General features: G+C 32.3%; 1 protein-coding gene across 4 annotated transcripts in view; it reads left to right on the top strand.

Moving 5' to 3' along the window:
- LOC107174181 (glutamate receptor ionotropic, NMDA 1-like) overlaps positions 1-25,295 on the top strand; it is a 166,112-nt gene extending 140,817 nt beyond the window's left edge. For 3 of the 4 annotated variants that reach the window (XM_089228226.1, XM_089228228.1, XM_089228227.1), the window contains 12 exons: positions 15,308-15,605; positions 16,866-17,072; positions 17,140-17,373; positions 17,438-17,645; positions 17,754-17,887; positions 18,878-19,025; positions 19,096-19,398; positions 19,924-20,079; positions 20,152-20,213; positions 20,308-20,424; positions 21,179-21,550; positions 23,623-25,295. In XM_089228226.1, the coding sequence (XP_089084352.1) occupies positions 15,308-15,605; positions 16,866-17,072; positions 17,140-17,373; positions 17,438-17,645; positions 17,754-17,887; positions 18,878-19,025; positions 19,096-19,398; positions 19,924-20,079; positions 20,152-20,213; positions 20,308-20,424; positions 21,179-21,550; positions 23,623-23,974 (2,591 nt within the window). In that variant the 3' untranslated portion in view covers positions 23,975-25,295. The remainder of the gene's footprint in view (positions 1-15,307; positions 15,606-16,865; positions 17,073-17,139; positions 17,374-17,437; positions 17,646-17,753; positions 17,888-18,877; positions 19,026-19,095; positions 19,399-19,923; positions 20,080-20,151; positions 20,214-20,307; positions 20,425-21,178; positions 21,551-23,622) is intronic. The other variant, XM_089228229.1, reaches the window with a different exon arrangement.
- Positions 25,296-25,489: the final 194 nt, after the last annotated feature.

The following is a 25,489-nucleotide window of genomic DNA, read 5'->3' as shown; positions in this document are numbered from 1 at the left end:
CGGTTCAATAACATTTAATAGAACACAATCATTGACCCCTAAATAATAGTTAAGTGGCCTTAAGCTCGTTATACTGATTCGTCGAATTTTAAGTGATTGTTCGCGTAACACAATGGTTGTACGGACAAAAGTAATAATAAAAGATTAATAATTATTTGTTTATTTGTTTTAACAATTAGCAATTAGTATAAGTCAATAGTATTGTATATTATTGTTATTAATATGTCATTACAGTAAGTAATATAATTGTAATGATGTATCTTTCGGAGAAACAATGTTGTAAAATACGCGAGATAAAAAATGTTGCGATAAAAAATGGATATTCGATACTTTCCTTAGCTGTACGTCGGAATACAAGACACAACATTGTATCTGCAGAGATACTGTCCAATCCTGATGCCGAGTAATAGGTAGTGCTCATAGCGGTCAAGTTCATTATTCGGGAGGGTTAGCTCACGTGTTCCATCAACTACCCAGTCAATTTCCCGTTGACGGTTCAACACATAACGCGCGCACATTATTTTAATAATATTATGTTACAATGTAACGGAAGACCGGAAAGATTTCGAACATGATGAACGATGATGCATTGCACATCCATATTATTTACACATTATATTATTACATTATTACGTTAAACGATGAATATAATAGATGTAGACGTGTACGAGTAAACTGCAAGGTACACTACGTGATAGTAAAAAATAAAGGACAATTATTTTCCTTTTCGACTTAAGATTCTTAGCGTCGGAGCGAGAATATCGATTTTACAGCGATGTGTGTTTTTTCGTCTGGTTTATTTCTGATCAGCGTTTTCGGCCTTTTAAGAAAAACTCTTTTTTATACGCTTACAAAAGTGAGTTACGTCACATCAAAGTGTAGTAATATTTGCACGTTTTTAAATTCAACACGGGTGCGCTTCATTAGTGAAGGCTATTTTCTCCGATTTCTGAATAGTTTTTGATAACAACGTTGATGAATTATAAACGTTCTAGATCAGCCATAGATGTTTCTGAATGAGCCGAGATCTGCTCAAAATCTTTTTTCCAGACGCAATTATTTATATTTTTGCTTTGGTATTCATACACAGTAACCCACTCGACTATACATATAGGTACTATCACACTTTTTAGGTCCTCTGAATGTTCTTTTTCATGATTAATAATAACTTTGATGGGTGGTAATCAGTGATTTTTAAAATTTTTTCTTCTTTTAAAATACCAATTTTTGTGTTAAAAAAAGATTGTTGTCACGTATTATATTTTGAGCAGCAGCCTCATACAATACGATCATTGCAATATTTTTCCTCGGTGTTTTTATTATTTTCTTGAGAGAAATGTTGTCTCCGCATACTTGTCTGTTTTCTCTAAAATATTATTCTATATGGAATAGAATCCTCCCTTGACGTTTATTTATATATTTATTTTTCGTCATATACGCACTTGTAGGAGCTACACATCGCGAGTTTATCTTACTGACAACTAATCATTTGTGCTTTGGATGGTTATATATATTATATGCACTATGTATTTCTCGTTTATCAAATTTAAAATACATTTTTTCCATTTTAGTATATATATTATACATGTATAGGTATTCCGAGGGTTTGAATGTTAAGTTAGGTATTATTGCAATACGGCGTGGCCCGCGGTATAGAACAATAAATATGCACTTGAAATTTCCATTATCTGACGGATTCCGAACGATGTTACTGTAGTATTACTGGTACAGATAAATATTATTATTATTATTATTATTACACATAAATAAGTATGTACAATTTAAATCCCAGTATCCCCGCAGGTGTAATGTGCGCACGGTAGCGTTCAAAGAAAATATTTAGATTCATCGCTTTCGTATACAATATTATTACTAACGATCCACTTGGCAAACGTAGGTATAGACTATAGATATTACGCTTAGTATATTATAATATAATATACTGTTATATAGTTGAAATATTCGGTTTGCTATAATTTCGTTATTATTTTTATACGAACACAAAATATCGGAAATTTTTAAACGAATTCGTATAATTTGGATTGGACACTAATAACCTATACCTACTTATATATAATCTTATTTTGATTTCTCGTAATTTTCTTCGACGACCCTTTTCTTTTTAGGTTCTGGTCCACTCGTTATTCGGTCTTAATGTACCTTTTTCTTTCTTTTTACCTTAACACACGAACAATTTATTATGTATCCATCCGCGTTTTTACTTGTACAAATCCTATTATTTTCTACGTCATTGTTCGTTTCTGTCCAAATAAGTGAGTTTATACGTCGTTAAGTTGTCGTAAGTCGTCTTATATTAAGTTCGATTCTCAATTCGTCTATCCGTCCGCATGTCAGTTATAATACGTATGTCATTCATGAACTCGGAGCACCTTAATTTTCACTTTGAAGTAAAAGCATATAAGCATTGTATTATATTATCAACTCTTGGCGACCGTAACCCCTGTAAATCGTAAATGATATAGCAATGCACCTCCCTAGGGGGGTTAACGTCGTCAGTCGACTGACTGCACGTCATTATACTAACTAAAAATGAATATCTTACCTACTGCTGCATTGGAATGATATTTCAGATTTTATAAATACAGCCAAAATTTTGTTTAAATTCGACAAAAATTAACTCTGCCCAAGCACACGTACCACATAGACAAACAATAATTTCTAAAAACGTACACAAAATATTAAATACGACAGCTGTACAGCGTTCAGAAGATAAATCTAAGTTTTGTGACTCGTCGAAACCTTTAATTTTCAGATTTACTATTGTTCTGATATTAGGGCGAATACAAAAATATAGTGCGTTACATTGGGTCTCAAATTTGTTTTATATTATCTTTACTTATTTTTTATTAGGAATTTTCTAGCACACGTTCTCGAGCACAGATTGTGATGTAGTACCAGACGATAATAACTTCAAGTGTAAATAGGCTGACGTAAATAATAATATATTAAGTCGAATTTACCTTGAAATGTCTTATTATGACATAATATGTGACTTCCGAGAATGTGACGTAATAACTAATAAGTTCGAAGAAAGAGATAGCTCTACTACTTAAGTATATATATTATATACGGTGTGATACACCAAGCATGTTCACCCTCATTTGATTCTTCAATGATGTAACCATTCAAAATCTGATTCTTTTTTTTTTTTTTAATTTTTTATCCTATTTTCCTTTTTTATTTACTATGACAACAGCACTTTTCTACACAATTAAATTAGTGAATAATTTTTCTGAAATGTTTGACTTTTCAAAATCGAAATTCGAACGATTAGTTTTTACCATAATAAGTACGTAAAATAATAATACATAACAATTCAATAAAGCACCGTCATGCAATGGCAGTTTAAAAATTTTATTGATTAATACAACCCAGCAATATTTATTATTTATTTAGTTTTAATAGACACTGGATCCGATATTAGTGATATTACATATATTATATTTTATACTTTTGTAAATCCATTTTTAAGGACCATACATTTTATAGCCATCAATGTGCGTCTTTCTCTCTCGCTCTCTTTATTTATTTTAGATTCTGAGCGCTTCGATGAATGTATTGATTTTACAATGTCATGAGTTTTTTTTGTGTAGCTATACACGATAATTTGTCGAAATAATGGTTCGATTTTCAATTTCAGTAGCTTTTTCGGTTGGAAAGTGATTCTAGTTGGTGCTTGGGGAGGTCAAATTTTGAAATTCCCAGTACTTTTTAAAAGAAATGAGAAAAACTGAGTATACTTTATATTCTAATAATTATAGTTAATGTTTAATACTTTATAATAAATTTTATATACCTACCATGAATAACTGAGCCAGTCGGGTTCATAATGAATCTGATTTGATTAATTTGGAATTTATTTTATAGGCATCTTAATTTTTTACTTTTTTTTTTTAAATAATAACAATATGATTATTTACAGTATAACACATCCTAGACCAGCGGTTACCAACTCTTTTAGTCGGCGGTGCCCTTTTGTTTGTACAAATTTTGTTAGATGCTCTTCTGTGAATATCACGAGGAACGTGATAAAAATAAACACTAGTTTTTATTCATAACTGATTTAAGTAGTTTTATTGAACATATTATTAACAAATAATAACTTTATAGTTGAAAGTAAAAAGAAAAAATTTTGCTTTAATAGTGAAAACTATAATAATTAGTGAGATATTTGAGGCTGCTTATTTTTGGAAAGTTTGACAATATTTTTATCTATTATTGAATTATTCGAGACATATTAGAAACACTTTATTTAATATTAGATATACAGATAGTATGCTAAGTAATTTTGTACGTAAAACATTTTTTTGTCTTTTCAACTACAATACATTTAATAATTTTTTTCATTCTCGGATGAATCGTGGTTCTCCTTAAATGAGCTAGCAGTGCCCTTAGGGCATAGCGGCGCACAGGTTGGGAACCGCTGTCATAGACTAACAAATTGTCTCCATCACTCAGAATCATTTTTCGTATACACAATGATATTATATCATTGAATTCAAATTTAATACCATCCATTACAATAACCCACTTGTACCCTACTGTACAGCAGAGCGACATCCTGCACTTACTTACCAGCTTTTTTCATTCAAACTCATTTACTCATTGTACGCATAGTGCTACTATAAGTACATATTTTTTAAATAAACTCCTCAGTGTAAACATTTTAATAACTGAAATGATAATAATAATAATATACTCGTTCAATTATACATTATGCGCACATGTGTGTTGTGTGTATGTGAGTATGGGTTGAGGGTTGGTGTGCGGTGTGGGTGTACGCTAGGTTCGGGGTTCAAGGGTGGTAAACATTGAAGCACAAAGTGTTGTTTGTGTCGCGTCCGGTGATTCTATTCGAATAAGTTTTTGAACAACATTTAATAGTGTTATCGTTATGCATAGAATCTTCCTCTCGTCCAACGCGAGGCGAGTTCTCTTATCTATATCGGAAGTTTCCGACCACATTTCCGAGTGTACAATACACATTTTGTATACTGCTATGTGTATATACAATGGTTAGTCGGTTTCGTCGTAGTGCATCTCGAAACGCGGTTCATTAACCCGAGTTTTAATATCGTCTCGACGTAGACTGCGACACCGTTTTGTATATCGTGTGATAAGTGTTCATTAAACTGTATCTTTGCGCTGCCTTATATATAGGTCATATTATATTCACATATTTTTGTATGTATATCGTAGCAGCGAAAACTTTAAAACAACAATTTTTGTGCTGCGCATAAATATATGAAAATATGTATATGCACACTGCAGTAACACGCGATGACGTTTTCAGAGAAGTAAAAAAAATACTATAACGATGATCACTGTTGTTATTATTGTTGTGATTATACTTTCAATCGTCCGACGCGGTGGTTAGTTGCACCCATCGGGAACTCCGTCGTTCGCGTCTCGCACTGCTCTTTATCTCCCGACAAATGCTCTCAAATCGTCCTCACGTAGTACATATACGATTGACTGATAATAGGATAATATAACATTATTATCGTAAATAACTTATTTTTTTCTCACAGTGGCGCAGAAAACGGTAAAATTCCGACGTGTCGTGAGATAATTTATACGCGTTTACTTTATTCCCCGAAAATGAAGTTTTACGAGCGCGTGTTCTTAATATTTAGAATTTTGCATATTATCCTGATAAATATATATATAGGTACCGTTAAATTATTATCATTATTGCGGACGAAATTCAAGGGTCCCGTTTTAGAGATCACACCACACCTCACCACGCGACCCGACCGTGCACGTTTTACTTCTGATTTATGATACTTTTGAACATTATATGTATAGTTAAAATTTGTATTTCCTTTTCGTCTTTTCACAATTGTTGTTCGTCCAATTTTTCCCGTCGTTTGTTTGCGTTTCCTTTGTGACAACATTTCACACCGGATTGCGTTAGTGCAATGGCGTGTTTTCGTTTTTAATTTAATGAAACTGATATTATACTAAAAACACATAAAGTCGCTGTTTACTCCTCGCCCGTTATGTACGCGCACAATGTGCTTCGTTGTTTCCTTTAAATATCAAAAATAATCTAATTACTTTTAAACCATTCACAAACTTTGACACTTTCAGCAAATTAATAACACAACTAGTCGGAAACACTTATGACACCGGATGACCCTGTTTCAATAAAAGTTTAAGTGACGAAGTGGAATTATATACAGGTATTATTACTTATAACAATGGCATTACGTGTGGCGTTACAGTAGTGCAGTGTATACATGTATCTACTTCAATAGTGTGGTTCACGTGTAATTAATTTTTTTGTGTACATAAAAATACTCGGCTATTGTGTGTGTTTCTTTATACCACGGTTAAATAATATTCGTTGTATTATATTATATAGATACCTATTATTTATGTGCAATCAAACGATCAAAGATTTATTAGCTCTTTACTACAGGGCGTATTATGATTTCACAAAAGCCGAATTAACAAATTAATTACATGCCAAATACGATCCTAAAATGTATTTTCCAAAATGCACAGCACTAAACTTATTAATATAGTTAGGTGCGCGTTAAATAGTATAGTAATAATACGATTATTATTACTGTTAAAACAATGTGAACAGTGGTGTATTAATTTGAGCGCAGAGATTGTTGAAACGAATTTTCATAGGTAGTTTACCTATAATAAAATATTATATACCCGTTATTTGTGAACTATACTATATCTCCTTTATTAAAAATGTATGCGGAATTAAAACAGTGTCTAAAATGTCATGTTGGATTTATGAGTAAATTCAAACATATAGATAAATAAATGAAATAAAATCATGAAAATATCGGAATATAGGTGTAAATTTTTATGGGTTTCACACATTGAATCACTAATAACGTGATTATACGTAATACCATTATTATAAATATATATATATATATATATTTGTAAAGAACTACACAATGCATTAGATACCAAAATAATTATCATAATTGTAATACATAAATTATATACACCTAGTCATGGTTCAACCTTTATTGCTGTATGGTTTAATAGTTTGAGGGCCTGCGTAAAGGAAGGTTTGGGAATATCTTAGAATAGTACACAGATTATTGGTAAGAGTTATGCTAAAACACCATTACGATCATAATTATACCACTGATAATTTACTCATATTACTAAAAATGTTAATAATAAACCAGTTATACGAAACATTGGCAATTATAGAAGTATATAAAAATAAATCAAGTTTTAACTATCGTAACAAAAAAAAAAATGCAAGAAATAACTCAAATTTTAATCATGTGACCAAACAAAACCTACTATTACACAAATGAAAACTTTTACATGAAAATTGTTCAATAATTATGTTTACCTGCATTTAAACATTTAAAACTAAAAGAAATATTCTGAAATTCAAACTAGAAATAAATAAAAAAGGTATTAGTGGTTATTTCATTAATGTGAATTTATTGGTAGTTACTTATTGTGTTAATTAAGCATTCATTTACAATTATGAATTATTGTCTATTATATTTTTTGTCATATAGTTATTTGCTTATTAAATATTAATTAATTTTTCAATACAATTGTTATAAAAATAATCTTTTATAGTTTAAATGTACCTATAACTTTTTATAAATGTTTATACTTGTATAATTTAAAGGTGTAGAATTAGTTTTTGTGTGTATTTAGTTAAAAACTCTCTGTTTCTACTACAAGCACCATTGGTCAAAAGAGTCAGGCATCAACAATAATTTAAAATACTTAGCATACGAGAATAAGTATTATGTATATAAATAGAATTATTGTTTTGATTCTGAAATAAATAATAAAAAATGACAAGACTTGATGGAAATCAGATGCACGAATCACTTTAGAACATAATATAATATTATTGTTATTATGTTATTATAATATATAATATTATTATTATTATTATGTTATTATAACATAACATTGTATATCGCCTTAAATACAGTCTCAACAATGTATTATACGTATTGCCTACACGCCAACAACTTCTTAGTCAACTTTAATGTGGTTTATTAAACTTATTCACTCTTGCGAGACAGAATTTTCGCGTAGTCTTTACAAATGTATTGCCTTGTTATATTTTCTAGTGTGGAATGTGGCGCGGGCGTATCTAAGTAGCTTATTTACAGCCATTATAATATACTTTATATAAACTGCAGCTGTAGACTTAAAATATTTAACTTGGGTTTGTTACCTAAGTAGATGATATATTAGCTATACGAATTATACGATATACACTTAATAAGCCCATCGCACTCTTAACATTGTGTTCTCTCTCTCAGAGCCGAGATCGCGAGCTGTAGTTATCGTGTTTTCTAATTTATCAGTTAATCGTCCAACGCTAAACGCGTTTTAAATTTTCCCAAAAAAACTAGTGCCTTAATTCAGATGTGGAGTAACCCCATCCCGAGTATAGGTGGCGCCCAAGACGCCCCCGAGAGAGAGGAAAAATTGATAAAATATTCGCGCTAATACCACTTTGCTAGTTGTGTTTTCAAACTCTTTTCGGATTTTATATCCTCATTTTAACTCCCTATCATTAAATTTAATCATTTTAAAACACTAAATGATTCATCGAACTGAATGAAAACTCCCACAAGGAGAGATTATAATTTATTCATCTGAATAATCTCGGTTCAGTACGTATTTTTCTGAAACACCACACATCTTGCTTATGATATGGTTTAAAGGCTTAAGAGTGTCATTGACGACGTGTCTTTACAGGAAAAGCTCTAATAATTTGTAAAATAGCTCTCAAATGTTAGTACGAATGGTCAGTTATTTCGACGGATTTTTTTTTTTTTGGTTTATCTAAAGGACGGTAGATACATGCAGGTCGCATTTCCGAAATGATTTTCAAAAGTTGTAATAGTTGAAAATAGTTGAGTATTAAAAAATAATTTTTCTAGCGCAGTTCATTATCGGTTTCATTATTCAAAGTAAATTCAAAAACCAGAGTCCTGCAATACGGGGTGCATGAAATATTCCATTTTCATAGTATTTAAATACGGTGATCAAACTTGGACCATAATCCTCGAGGCGCGATCGCTTTTCATGTAAATTCGTTTTTGTCTTTTGACCATTGAAATGGTTTGAAAATTCTTTTCGTACGGTCAGTTGTGCGCGGCGGCCTCCGTAACTAGACATTGCCCGCATTTTTACCTTCTGATAAATAGCTAACTTCATCACCCTTAAACGACTTGTGTTCTGAAACAGCGTCGAGGGGTTATAATACGCTGACAACATGCATGCATATCATTATGATATATGCAAGGGCACAATGAAGTGCGTTTCAATGATTTTCTTCGGTTGAAACGAATTCAACAAAACGCTCAAATACTTCTGTCAGGTATAGTGTTTCAATATTAACATTGTAACAGCGTGTACGTGCATGTCATGTGATGTATTATAGGTATGGGTTTTTTTTTCCATGCACACGACCACCACCTATTCAATTTAGCAACTGACCCCATTCAATAAAAACAAAAAATAATAATAATGCTTGGTGTCTTTGTTGTTTCAATTTATTATTCTCGCTTTGCCATAAATATAATTGATACATACAATAGTACTATATATATCATTATTATTATTACTATTATTAGGTATTATATTTATTCACATTTTTTTTTATGTTTTTTAAATTAAAAAAAGTAATCCAACTCGTATGGATGAAAAAAAAACACATCCTCGATTGCACAACTTTTTCTCCAAACTTTAAATTAGATCAAGTACCTAACTGGATATTTGACGGGCTTTTAGATGTTTTATCGCTGCGTTTTCGCCAAAATATTTATTGTAAATCGATGAAGCGAGACGTGTGCGTGCTACATATACACACTTACACGTTTACTGTCAGCCCTGGCGGGGGAGTCGTCTCAGACTTTCTCGAGTGCACAACGTGCGAGTTAAAGTTTAAAATATATCATAAACATAAAAATTTCAGTTGCATTTCATCCGTTGAACATTTAATATATTATACTTTTTATATGGGCGTGGCCATGTACGAAACAGTTTGCTTCTGCTATGTGTGTGTTCCCGTTCATCATTGTACGTGTTCCATATTATCACTTCTACAAATCCCCGACAACTATACACACACACACGACGTATGCGTACGCTTAAAATAATGATAACAATAACAAAACTGAGAACAATATGCGAATCTAAACAATAAAGGTACCTAGTCTTAAAAAAATAACTCGATTATATATTGTATGGGAAAAAATATTGTCGTACTGCGGTGGTAAAATGTGGGTCTTTTTCACCGAATGAGTTGGATTTCAATAGAAATGAAACAATAATACACTCTTTTGTTCGGACGATCGATGTTTCTTTTCAATAACTCTGAAAACAATAAATTCTCAATATTACAGTTATTTCTTTTTCAAAAAGCTTAAATAGTTCTATTCACAGTTCGGTTTTATCGATAATATATGAGACAAGTATTAATCTTTTATGAGAAATTTTTATTCATATATTATTCAATAAGACATCTGTAAATTAAAAATATTCTAAAAAATGTCATAATTTAGGAATTGTAATACTTGAATTTAGAAGTGAACTTTATCGAGATTATATAGTCTAATATAGTGTATTATATAGATTCACGATGCAGTTGCGATATTATACATTCAATATGCGTCTAGAGAGGAAATTGATTATATTATATTATGTTGTTTTTAATTTAAAAGAATACTCGCTCGTATTTAGTGTATATCAACTGCTTATGAATTATCCTTTATTTTAACTAAAAATATTAAAATTATTTTGCATTATAAAAATATATTCTTGAAAAATATATCTTCTTTTTAATAATATGTCATTTTTTACTGTAAATTAATAATAAACTTAAAATCGAAAGGATTATTGTTAACAAACTAAATCTTGTATTTTTGTACGACATCTCAATTAATGAATCAAATTATTCAAAGTATGGAGAGAGTAAAACAATGTGATGCTAATATTTTAGTTGACTTAATCATTGTTGTTTAGCGAATAAGCCTCAAAAATTTTCCGAAACTATAATGACATAATATATTTGGTTCCAAAAACTTTCCAGTCCACCGAAAAATGTAAGTTTTACGGAGATTACTATATTGTACTGTTACAGGTTAGTTTAAATGAAAAAATCAATATTACGTATACATAAATCGTATATTCAATTTTAGGTGTAGAAAATAATAAATAAAACTGTTGTAGTGTTACGTGTATCTCATATTATATAGAATCCGAACAAAATTTTAGTACCACGTTTATGTCGTTAAACCCAAAACACTATTAGATAAAGTAACCGCAGACGTGTAAAAGGGATTGCGAGGTGATATGGGATCCCCGAACACGTTTATTTATTGCGATATTTGTGCGGAAAAAAAATTTGCACATTATATAACGCAGTGGTGCCACGCAGGACACGGGCAGAGTTTAGTACAGAAATACAGAAATATTGTTTTATCGTTGACGAGTATCCTACAATTATTTAAGGGCGATGGCGATGGTCAGAGCAGCAGTAGTCACGATATGGACCATGGTTTCCGAATCGGTGAAAAATTGACGTGTACACGTCGTGCCTATAAAATATATACCGCCATGGTATTACCGGTGAGAATTATGACGTCCACCACTGACAGTAATAGTAATAGTATATAACTATATTATAAGGTAGTGCGCGTACTTACTTACCTATTTATACGGAGGCGGAATTGCTATATTTTTTTTTTTTTTTTACGAAGGAAAGCGTCTAAACGGATAAAAGAACTGTGTACATCATCATTTCGAAAATGTGCTGCTCTTGAAAAATTGGCCGATAAAAAAAAAGTTTTTTATATATATACATCACTCTCAACAATATTTTGTAGATTAGTTGTATCCATAAAGAGAAACGAGCGGTCGAAAAAACTAAAACACGGTGATGAACCACGTGATTGCAGAGAAAACGCGTGAAATTTAGTACGCGAATAGTGCGTTTCGGTTTTTTTCATATTATTATATTTTGTGAAATAATAGAATAAATAATTAGTTTTGCTGCAACAATATAATAATATAACCATAGAACAGAGGTTGCATAAACTATAAATTTTCATGGTTAGCGAAAAAGATGTTTTCTTTTAAAATTAACAAAAAAATTGAGATTATAAAAAAGCAAATTATGAATATTATAATTTGAATGAGTTATGAATGATCGACCATATACAGTAGTTAATAAAATTACCGTTAAAATATCTACTGAAATAGAAAACCGATTGATTCAGCTTAATAAATTGTGATCCCAAACTTAAACAGACTGTTTCCAGGCTGGATCCGCCCCTACTTAAACAAATGTTTATTGAAACTAAGATTTTGGACACATTTATGCAAGGGAAATATTACGCAAAACTATCAGCAAAAGCCTTTTTTTCTTTCGTGGCCAACAAAGTGTTCACGGTTCGTGAACATTATTATACAAAAAAAAAAAAGTGGGTCAGGAGTCAAAAAGCTTGGAGACCACTGCTGTAGACGATATAGTATAGGGCTGGCGCCTGGCGGTATTATCTGTATAACATTATTCACCGGTAGGTTTTTAAAAAATACAAATATCCGGTGTATTCGGTATTTTAGATTTAGAATCCCTGTATACAGTAATTTGTGATTCGGTAATTACTATCGTTACCGTATACATTTAAAACTTCAAATTTATATAATAATAAAATGAAAAACATATTTTAGATTCTGAGCGGAGCGATTTCATAGGCATTTCAAATTTTCGATCATTATTAGTTTTTTTTAAATTAATATCGATAAAAATGTATTTGTTAGGCAGAAAAGCTTGAAAATTTAATATAAGGCTCTTAACATATTGTTACAATAGCAGTTGAAAAATAAAAGAAATTCATAGTCACAATTTTTTTTTATAAGCATTCAAAGTTTGAATTTTGACAAAATACGTAAAAATCACGAAAATTCACAAATTATTTGAAGCTAGATATTTATAAAAAAAATTCTTTTTAAATCTAAGATTCAGAATCGATTTCGTATTCAATGATATAATATCATTGGATTCAAATTTAATTCCATCCATTACAGTAACCCACTTGTAACCTACTGTACAGCAGAGCGACATCCACGACTTACCCGCTTTTTTTTAAAATATAGATGTAAGGTTTTCCTGGGTTGAAACACTTCAAAAATCATTGAAAATACATATTACTGAGGTACGGCATTTACGGTATAATAATCACTATGGTATGGTATTTTCGGTAATCACCTAGGTACGATATTTTTGGGTAGTTACCGAATAAGCAACTATAGTAAACAAATACCGAACCCACGGTTATCACAGTAATTGGAAATACCACCGCTGCCCTGCGATATCGTTTACAACAGTTTGATAAATTTATTATAGTCAATTGTTATCACATATTATTGCAGAGCGACGGTGAAATCGTAGGTTCGCGGGACACGTTCGTTCGCAAATCGCAATACGCAGTCGACGCAATCATCCTTATTCGTTTATTAAGGGTCTCCAATAATATAATGTTATATTAAAAATATATTTTGACCTCCCGCGGAGTCCATTCTACGAATGATTTACCGGATGAACGAGTCATTAAACCCGAACAACAACACAAAATATTCGCACACTCACGATTCTAAATATTGAGTTTAAAAAAAACACCGGCGCTCATGATTAATTTTATTGGACAACTTCGCGGGTGCGCAACTACGGTAATATGATTACAATCATTTTTCCGGGATACTTTTCATTATTTTTAAATGGAGTGTTCAAAAATAATTTGAAAACACATCCTCAAAGCTCTAGATAATATACATAATATAGGTACATGATCATAATTATTATTACAATGACATTATTATTATGATGATTTCCTCGCGATTTGTTGATAACACTTTCGTTGGCACCTGTAGTATATTATATATTTATATTGTTCAAACACTAAATTCAAATTAATATCCTGTATATACTTAAATAACGGTCGACGGTCTATAATGTCGATGGAACTGTTTTTGCGCGGTTAATAAATCACTTCGTATATTCTTTCAGATCACAGAAGTGATTATGTTGTTGTTTTGAAAAAAAAAAATTATATTAAATACCGTGACACTTCAAAATAGCCGAGAATAAAATATTAAACAATGTTATTACATCAAAGTGGTCTTTTGTGACATTATAAAATGTATAAAAAATACGATATAATATATAATATATCGTTTTCATTTTATTCGCGCACATTTGAAAGTTCTTAAAATGTTATTACATCACATTGTTGTTTGCTATACTACACGGTATTTTATGTAACAGTGTATACGTGTGTGTGTGTGTGTGTGTTCGCGCGCGCGCGCGCATGCACTCGTGATTGATGATGATGAAACGAAAAAAGGAACAAAAGTATAATAATATTATATATATAGGATATTACGACTACAGTGCAGGACCACCGGCCGGCGTTCTAATCCGTTTTAGTTTTCGCGAAACAGATGGTCGGAAAAATTAATACGGCGAGACGAAGACAACGACATAATATTTTCGAGTTTCACCGTCGCAATCGTCTCGTCTGCTCACTCCGACGACGTCACGCCGTATTATTTAGTCGTCCGAATCGATAAACCGCGTGCAATACGTTCCGGGGCCGGGCCTTTTTGAAGTTAAATATTGGTTCACGTTCCCCGAGGAATACCGCTTTTGAATAGATGATGCAAAACTTTTTATTAAAATGTTGACGGTCACGTATTGTATATGACGTGAACACGCGGAGCGGACGGTCAGGTGCGAAACGGCTTCCGTCCGACCGAAAATAATATAATAATATTATACGCATGCTATTACAGCTACGCAGCGTATAATATGTATATATATATATAATACGTACGTCTATCCTACGCGAGTAATATCTCCGGTCGACCCAGAACGCAATTAAAACTTTGTGTAAAGATCGCCGCGACTTTATGAATATATGTATAATGTATATATATATATAATATGTATATGTATATATTTGTATACACATTGTTGGTAAGCATCAGACATAAAGTGGTTTTTTATTTTAGCGGTACACCTATTTTTTATTTTTTGTTTTGTCGACGATATAAAACATTAAACGTCTTTTGTTGCATTTTTTTTCTTTTTTCGTTGCAGATAAATTAGTTTAAAGACGAAGTGAAAAAGTTTTTTTCTCCTGCCCACGCGCATCTTTCGCTTACCTACACATATATTTATATACGATTTGTACCTACTTCACTAAGTGCGTGGTTTTTTTTTTTTACTTTTATTCCTCCCTCTTTTTTTTAGATGGTTATACGAGGGCTTGGAAGAAAGTCGGCACTGTCGGTCCGTCTGGCACCGGCGGTCAGCTGGTCAAGTTGGACTCGGTGGTATGGGCCGGTGGGAAAATGGTGCCGGCCGTTGGTTTGGGCAGACGGGCCGTGTACAGGGTAGTCACAGCCATCGGTCCACCATTCGTCATGCACGCGCCCCTGCAACAGGATCGCCAATGTCTACGCGGTATACCGTGTTACCAGATGACGACAAACAATAAGGACAACATAACGATGATATTCAAGGATGTCAAGTTGGACGCAAACAAAAAGTGAGTGTCGAATAATAACACTGTAGTAAAACGTGGTCGAAATACCTATAGTATTGTAAAAAGGTATACGAGTAGAGGAAACAGAGGCTAAATGTCACAATTTTTTTTTCGAGAGCTGTTTGTCACATCATCACGTGGTTAGTCTCGTCCCAGGTAAATTAAATAATAGCCTGCATCAATGGTCGCCGGTTGGGTCCGTGGCCCATAAATCAATTTTTATGGCCCGCAAAAATATGTTACAGTTCCTTGATATAGGTATTTTGATAACATTTTACTAATATGTTTCAATATTATTAAATTGTATTTACTTAAATAATTAAAGTTTTCGGTATTAACTATAGGTAATGTATAAAATATCAATATAAATATTATATTATATACATAATTTATAGTATTTTTCATAATGACTTAGCAAATACAGAAGCACGATGCTCACGCGTTTTTGATCGGAGACGAATATAACGATTACCAGCATACTTTGCTACTGTATATGCTATATGTTATATACTTATAATAACTGTGATACAATTACATTGTGTATGCGTAACTGTATTCGTTTGTAAAAATTTTGTGATCTCACCATAAACTTCTAAAATAACTATGGTGCCTAGGAAAACAAAAAATTAAATCCATATTAAGTTCGTATAAAATTTAGAATTACTCAAAGTAAATAAATAAATCTATAAAAAGATAATAAACTACAAATTCATAAAAATGTAACTAATTTCAATCATATTTACTTAAGCCCATTCAAACACGCAAGTGACAAAAAGTCTCTCGTAATTTGTGACATTAAACCATTTAAACCTCCATAGTACCATACCTACCATTTGACGATAAATTAATTTTATGAGCTATGACTTTATCAATACAAACGGAAACATCAAAGTATACGTTAAATTGATTTTAAAGTTGACATTTACAATGTTAACTGTAATAATATATAAATTGAAAATATTAATATATTATGTATTCACGGAAATTAATAACTCGTAGACTTAAACTTTTTTCGTTTTAAAATGCACCATATATACGATCTGCTCAACCAGTCTATAATAGGTACATCTAATATATAAATTATATATAAGGAACATAAGTAACACCATATCTGGTTTCATGACTGGTTTCACAACTGACATTGCGACGATTAACTTCTATGGCTGTGTGACATTATTGCCTAGATTTCTTATTCTTCACCTACTATTAATAAGCGCATAGTATATTGCAAAAAATTATTGTTCATTTTACGTATCGCTGCAGGTCACTACCAGAGACGTATTGCTGTTTTGGGTTGTCCATAGACCTGCTAGAAAAGATGTCGAAAGACATGGATTTTGATTTTCACCTGTACTTGGTCGCTGACGGCACGTTCGGGTCCCGGAAGCTCCAGTGGAATGGAGTGGTCGGTGAACTCGTGTCCGGTACCGCACACATGGCCTTCTGCCCGCTGAGCGTAACGTCTACGAGGTTCACATGATATTCAAGACACCATCGAACGGTGATTACAACTGATAAGATTCAATTTTCTTTTTAGATCGAAGTGGATAGACTTTTCTACGCCATATTTCTACAGTGGCGTTTCCTTGATGATCGCCCCGAAGAGAAAGACTAATGTACCACTGCTCGCGTTCCTGTTACCACTGAGCCCGAACCTGTGGATCGCTATATTTGTATCACTTCACGTAACAACAGTGGCAGTGGCGTTGTACGAATGGTTCAGTCCGTTCGGGTTGAATCCTTCCGGCAGGCAAAGATCCAAGAATTTCGGGTAAATATATTTGTTTTTGGACGGTTTCATAGCGTCGACTAATAACTGTTATTCGTAACCGCAGTATGCCTTCGGCGTTGTGGGCGATGTGGGGACTGCTGTGCGGCGCTCTCGTCAATTTCAAAGCACCGAAATCTTGGCCAAACAAATTTTTAATTAACGTCTGGGGCGGATTTTGCGTTATATTCGTAGCTAGTTACACTGCCAACATCGCAGCTCTAATTGCTTCGCTTCTATTTCAAAACGCCGATGTGGATTACAACGATCGAAATGTAAATAAACAATAATTGTACCGAACACTGTTGTACGATTAAATAACTATACCGCTGTACTTGATAATATGTGCAACATACGACTTGTGCGTGATATTTAACTTTCAGATGTTTTTAATGAAAGTTGGATCGGCTAAATCATCGTCTGCAGAAGTTTATTTAAAAGACAAGAATCCTGCTCTATGGCAACATGTTCAAAAATATTCTGTTCCTGACACGGCGTCTGGCATGCGAATGTTAAGGTAGAGCAATTGTTTACAATAGCAAAAAAAAAACATCACTTAAGATATTATACTGTAAGTTACAGATAAAACATGTTTATTTTTAAAATATCTAGAATTTATTTAACAGCGATAATTTATTGTAATGAGTCGTGATGGTTAATGTCACCCGATACCAATTTAAAAAATATTATTGATGGATTGCAATAACATCTTGGTTATACACGATTTAATTTACATGTCTGGCTGTCAAGAAGAATTCATGTGTATGAGCGATTTATTATGGTAGATTATAACAAGGATCAAGTTAGGAATATAATTTTGAGTTATAGTTAAGTGGTAACGTTGATGTGTCTGTGATGGTTTTCGTGAGATATATACGTGCATTAAAAGGAATGTCATTGTTTGACTAAGACAAATATACTAAAATGCTTGGATGGTTTATAGTGTTAGATGGTTTATATACTCAAAAAAAAAAAAAAAAATGTGTCTGAATAGGAAGTATAGTTGTACAAATAAGAATTTGTATGCTAGATACGCATTAATTATTTCATGGATATTTTGGTTGGAGAAATGGATATGAAAGTCTAATAAATTATTACACATTAACATGTTTAGGACTTTTTTAGAATCGTTATCAAAACATTTCGTTTTTATTAAAGATATCAACGCAGTAGAATTTTTTTTTTCATTATGAAAATAAGCTTTTAGTCTAAAAGGTTAATTGATTTGACGGCAAAAGATACAAAACTGTTATAAGATTAAAAAAGAACATTATTCAAATTAATAGACTAAATTTAACATTTTTAAGCTAACGTATAAAATGATTAACACTTTTAATCCACCGGAAATCTTGTCTCATTATGTTGATATAATTTTAAATACCTAGCTTAATTTAAATTAGCAATTTCAGGTTTTAAATATATCATTTTAATTTCTTATCGTGTAATTTTTTTAGAAAATATAAATTAAAAAAGGTTCTTAATTTATTTAATTTTGTTTAAATTTTAGAAACGGTAGTTTGGACATATTTATCGGCGACAAGCCCATTTTGGACTATTATAGTGGAACAGATCACGATTGTAAGCTCCAACCATACGGAGATCCACTTTACGATGACGTTTACGCAGTAGGAATGACCAAAAACTTCATCTTAAAGGTCTGTTCATGACCACGAGTTATTTTTAGGTATTAAAGTTATTTATAATAATCATTTTTATGTGAAACAGGAAAAGGTGTCTGCAGCTGTTTCAACATATATCAACAATGGTTTTATGGATATCCTACAAAACAAATGGTTCAGTGATTTACCTTGCGTTAACCGCGAACCAGAAACATCGGATATTGGACAACCGACACCACTGGGTGTAGACGCATTTTTAGGAGTTTTCCTCATGTTGGGCTGTGGAATACTAGCGGGTGCCGTTATTCTTTGCCTAGAACACGCTTTCTATCACTACGCGTTGCCTAAACTACGGCAAAAGCCTCCAGACTCGATATGGAGAAACCAAAATATGATGTTCGTCAGTCAAGTACGTCGGTGTATACGGTGTGCCATAAAAAACGGATGGATTTTAAAAAGCATAAACAAACTTGAAAAATTGATGGAATTAAATATTGTCATTTTATTTACAAGATACTATAAAATGCAATTTATGCGTATGGAACACAGCATTAATCATATGGTGACCATCTCCGCACGGATAAACTCGATAGGACATAATATTCTGAAACATTATAGTGCAATCATCTCACGTGGAATGTCACTTTGACTGATTGAGACAGTGACTAAACGTGTCTTAGATGAAAACATGTTGACAACTGAAACTGCATTGGTCTACCGACTCAACGATCTCAAGCCCATACTCTGTCTCCATCGCGAGTAACACCTAATCCGAATCCATCCGTTTATTACGATGCACGCCTCATATCATTATAATATTATATTTACTATTTTTACATACATTGTAACTAACCACTACCAACTGTAAATTGTAATACTGGCAGATAACTGTCTTCTATAATAATGGATATCGTATATTTTTGTTTTCTTCCAGAAACTCTACAAGTTCATAAATAGCGTAGAACTTATATCGCCGCAACACACGGCCAAAGAACTAGTGCATACGCTAAGACAAGGACAAATCGCATCGCTGTTTCAAAAAAGCGTGCGGCGAGTAAGTTTGCCTTTTATGCATCCGCAACACGCACAGGTTAGATATTTATATGTTTGACGAAAAGTTTGTCATGGAAGGTTATATCGTAAGACCGTTCTATTGTTACAGAAAGAGTTTGAGCGAAGAAAACGGAAAGGTCAATTCTTCGAAGTCATCGAAGAAATCCGAAGGTTTGTATGTTTCGTATTGTCTGACGTAATGTTGTTATTATTATTATTACTGTTTTTGTGTGTTATTTGTTCGTTTGTGTTTATTTACTTTTAGAATACAAAGAGAAGAGAGAGATAATAAAAAACAAAACGTCAGATTGACACTATCCAATTCTCCGACTGCTGGTCAATCTCCGAAGCGAACGACGACGAAATTCTTGTCGCCGGCCAGGTAAAAATCTGTAGCTTATAGTGACAAGGGTGGCCATTAGGGGTTGAAAGGGGGTGACATGTCACTCGCTGATATAAATGTGAAATTAAAGTAATTTTTTTTTAATTTTAAATGATAAATGTATAAATGACCTACTTTTTATGGTTGATATTGTTCTACGTGAATTATTATTATTTTTTTCATTAAGATAAGATAAGATGTTCCTAGTCTTGACTATCTTCATCTATTGATATTTACAATGGTACATTTTTAACAATTTAAACATAATTATTAATTTATATAAAAATTTAAATAGTAAGATGAATTTGTTATCTAGTATGTACATTAGTGACCATTAATATTAGTGGTAGTTACGCCGAGACGAAACTGACTATAATTTAAGTAACAGTGAATTGATATAATAATAATTAACAATAAAAGTATAAACAGATATATATATAACAAGTTATAAAGCTTATATTAGACGCTACGAGTAACAAACAGCTGCTGAATATTAGCTATTTATTAAATTGACTTACTTTAAATTATTAAATAGGTACATCGTTTATATATGTTGTTTATCTATTTGCTGTTATTTAATAAAATCAATTTTGTTGGTATTTTTTAAAAATATATTGTCACCTTCTACCCCCTTCAAGTTCTGATTGATGGATGTACTTGTGCATAACGATGATTATCATTCAGCTTCACATCTCGATATTAAAAATATATATAATGCACTTTAACGATCGCCTATAACTAAACTGGTTTTCAGGTTGAGCCTCGGCAGACATTATAGCAAACAGAGATCACGGAGCTCGGGGAACTTGAGTATCCGTCGGTACAGTACGGATGTGGCTAGTTATTCGGAGACCGTGGGCCGACGTCTGAGCCAGGGGGCATCCAACAGCCCTCCAGACTTCAACACACGAAAACAACTTATCAGACGGTCGTCGGGAAATCCCAGCCCGGCGGACTCTAGCAGGATGAGCATATTTTCCGCGTCAGAACTAATCGGGGCGAAACTCAGTAATAACAACTTGTATGTGGAAAACGATCTGCCACGCAGCCCCAACCTCCTGTCTCCCGGCGTATTTTTTAGGTATAACTCGTCGTTTATGAACTATTACAAACAGAGCGAACCGTGGTACGACAGCATAACTAACTGTATTTACTTTATTTTTTAGAAAAAAAAAAAAATGTTTTACATTTAGTTTGAACTGTTAAAAACTTGTTATTTACATAACACTATAGATTTTTAAAACAACAACAGAATCTTACCACAATGTTTCTTAGATGTTTTATAGATGTTATAGTTTTTTTTTTAGTTTTATGACCAAATCTATATATTAATTCTATATAAAAAATATTGAGTTTTATGATGTAACATATGTTAAGTACATTTGAGTTAATTATGATGCATACTTTCCATAGGCGTTTGCTCATGAAGTATTGGAATACTTTTCGCCCAAAGCTATAATTGTTAAAAAAATCACAATAGATTTGTTAATTTTTGATATATTTATATTTGTGATTGTGGTATTTTGTATGTAGACAGTTTTACTGTTTTAAGAGGACTTCTAACCCACATATATAGTTTCCATCTTACAAACGTAACACATAGTACAAACTATTTTGTGCTGGAAAAAATCTCTCAGGATGTAGTTCAAGCTGAGTAACCAAATTCCATATTATAAAGAAGAATATATTTACAACGCAACATCTTTCTTATTTTTTCAATATCACAAGTACCAAAAAAGTTCTTATTATTTAAAAATTGATTATTTCAAACTTGGATAACCTTTTTTCGTATTTACAATACCGACACAAGTTGTTATTCCCTGTATAGAAAGAAAAATATTTGGTTAATTAGCTTGAACTACAGCCTGAGTGGTTCTATCCGACGACGAAAAACAGTTTTTGTTATATTGTACGTTTGTAAGATGGATACAGTACATATGGGTGTGGCATCCTCTTAAGTATTTCGTTTTTGAAGATTTACTTTAGAGTTCTACAAGTATAAAAAACTAATATCAAAAGCACAAAGCTAATTATAAATTAACGTTAATAAAAGTTGTAAACGATCCCAAACAACAAAAACTTTGTTTTTATAACAAAAGGAACCGGCTGAGTTGTAGTCGTTCGCTGAATATTTGAATACTTTTCTCAAGAAATTGGTTGTTACCAATGAATTGTATAGTTTATTTTTTTTATTAATTTCTACATATCTTATTTTACCTTTAAATACATTTATTTTTGTTTCGGTAGAAATTTTGTTCATACATTTGTAATGTAAAACTCTTAAAATTGTAAACAAATTGCCTGTAACTAATGAATTTCAAAATTCTTGTTGGCTCTGATTTGTATTCTGCAACTCAAAAACCAAAAGTCTGCCACCCGAATAAAATAATTTTACTTTTTTGTTAATAAGCTTAAAAACCATTACCTATAATCTGAGTTTAAGACGTACCTATATAGTAAGTACTTGTCTGTTAGAACAATTACCTATGCTATTTTCCAGTTACTTTATTTTGTTATTGCAACTACCACAAGTGATAACACTGCCTTATATTATTTTTAATTAAAAAGACAATAGTCCAATTTATACTTACTTATCTTTAAGAAAGGTAACGTAAAATAATGCAAAAAAAGTCAATGCGTATATCGTATACCACATTTTGCAAGTACTTGTAAGAAATTTGTATCCTTGTTTATGCTTTATATTTTAAGTTTTGAAATGCAGATCTTACATTATTTTATCTTAAAGATTAAAAAATTGTTTAAATATAGTATAAGGCAGTTGGCTCTTGTTGAATAGCCAGTGGTAGTTTCAACATCAGATTTGAATTAACTGGAGACTCACATAGGTTGGTTCCAGGCGCGTAGCCAGGTAATGAGTTTTTGATGGTGTTTTCCCCATTCCCCAAATTGTATTAAAATACTAAATAAAAATACACTCCTTTAAAAAATGATAGCTATACATCTAATTGTTGTGATAACAGATAACTAGCAAAACGTATCCACCTATTTCACCTACTGTATTAATTGTTAGTTGTAAATACACTATTATACTGTTATATAAATACCTGTAATTTCGAGTTATATAATATTATGGTAAATTACTGTGTAAATTACCAGTGGACATTAGCCAGTTAAGTTATGTGAAAAATCTCAGCAATGTATGTTTGTATGCCATATAATTCTGTCAAAACTTTTCAGGTCAAGTTTTTCGTCGGACACGTCGTCATCGCGACCCGACTTGGGCATACAATCGCGGAAGTCGAGCTACTCGCAGGGACCTCCCAGGGTGGTGATAAACGGTGAACAGCAGCCGACGACTCGTCGCAAGTCGGACGACGAGCCACCAGCCACGCTGCCGAGGATCGTGGAGGTGAAGAGGGCTCGCCGGTCCAGTGACGGGCACCGGCCAACCAAGAACCGCAAGACCGTGGAGGTGTTCCGGTGGCTGAGGCAAGCGCCCAAGACGGAACTGGAGGCGCTGAGCAAGATGTCCGAGGACGAGATCAAACACTGCATAATCCAAGCGCTCAAGGACAAGGACCCGACTTGATTGCAAGTCGACGGCGGCGCAGTTGGTGGGGGTTGTGATGATGACGACTTCGACGCCGAAGACGCAGTCCCATCGCAGTTGGCATAACGCCATCGCCGTCTACACTGCACAACGGTACAGCTGCATAAGCGTCTAATGATTATTATTACATAAGACGTATTGTAAATTTATTATTATGATAATATTGTGATGAACGAAGAAAAAAAAAGCGCTCATTGTTTTTGTTATTACATAGATATGTTTCTGTCTACGTTTTTTTTTTTTTTGTTTCTTCTGATAATAATCTTGTAATGCCATTGATAGTATATAATTGTTTACAATATATATTGTACATTTAAATATTTAATATTAATATTATAATGGTAAAAGAAGACTGTCCGGCCAGATATGTACGACAAGCTTGTGTTCGTCATGTATATGATTATTAGGTAAGTCGATGCTCAAGTGCGTAGGTTAAGTACCGCTGCGATGCTGTTGCTCTAGTTTGGAAAAACGAGCGAGATAAAGGGACGTCTCCATTTTGACGATAACGGCGATAACGCGTTATTATTAAGATAATACCTATTGTTGTAAGCGTATCGAAACTGTTATTCCATAAAATGTAGTCGTACAAAATATAATATTCTTTTAAAACGTGTTTATATGTTAAACTATCATTATTACTATATTTTAATTTATGCTCAGATATAAATACTATATTAAATTATATTATGTTCATGTAAATAATATATTTATATATTATACTTAATACTATTACTACTAGACATAGGGTCGTTACTATGTATAATAGCTGTTTCTTGTTGATTCTTATTAATAATTCGTCTGTTTTCTACGTATTATCGTTACACGTAATCAATTAAAATGTTTAATGTTTATATTACATCAAATTTATGTATATACATACACACACACATATTATATATATATATATGTGTGTGTGTGTATGAATAATCATGTGCAAGTGCATAATATTGTTTGTCGTTGTCGATGAAGTTAAGCCGGTTGAGGTTCGTTGTTTATTAGCACGCGGTCGGTGGATTCTCCTATAACCACGAACCGTCGAAACCGTCCTGAAATCTGAAAAAGTAATATTATATTATGCGTATTAACTTTTATCATTTAATAAAATGATATTGTTATAATATGGAATAAGATAAATCATACTATTTATACAATATATATACATATATGTATATGTATATATATTTTTGTGTGTGTACATCATATTATATAATATTATTGTCGTTTGGTTGATTTATTTAAGTTTTAATTAAAGTCAATTAAAAACAAAAAAAAATTAAAAACCTAGTTATTTCTTCAATCGTGTTTGTATTATATTTCTATAGATTATTTTCCTAAGTTCATGATCATCCGCATAACCGAATAATTTAGCTGTCATATACGGTGAACGATATAATCATTTTTCATAGTTTGTATAATTCATAAGTACCTATTATAAGCGTGTGCAGACGACCTTGAGGGGAACAGCTGCGGAGCAGAGTAAATGAAATGAAA

Source organism: Diuraphis noxia, unplaced genomic scaffold, assembly GCF_037042655.1.
Source record: "Diuraphis noxia isolate RWA-SAM2 unplaced genomic scaffold, SU_Dnox_SAM2 contig0005, whole genome shotgun sequence".
NCBI lineage: Eukaryota > Metazoa > Arthropoda > Insecta > Hemiptera > Aphididae > Diuraphis > Diuraphis noxia.
This window is presented reverse-complemented; position numbering and strand designations above follow the sequence as displayed.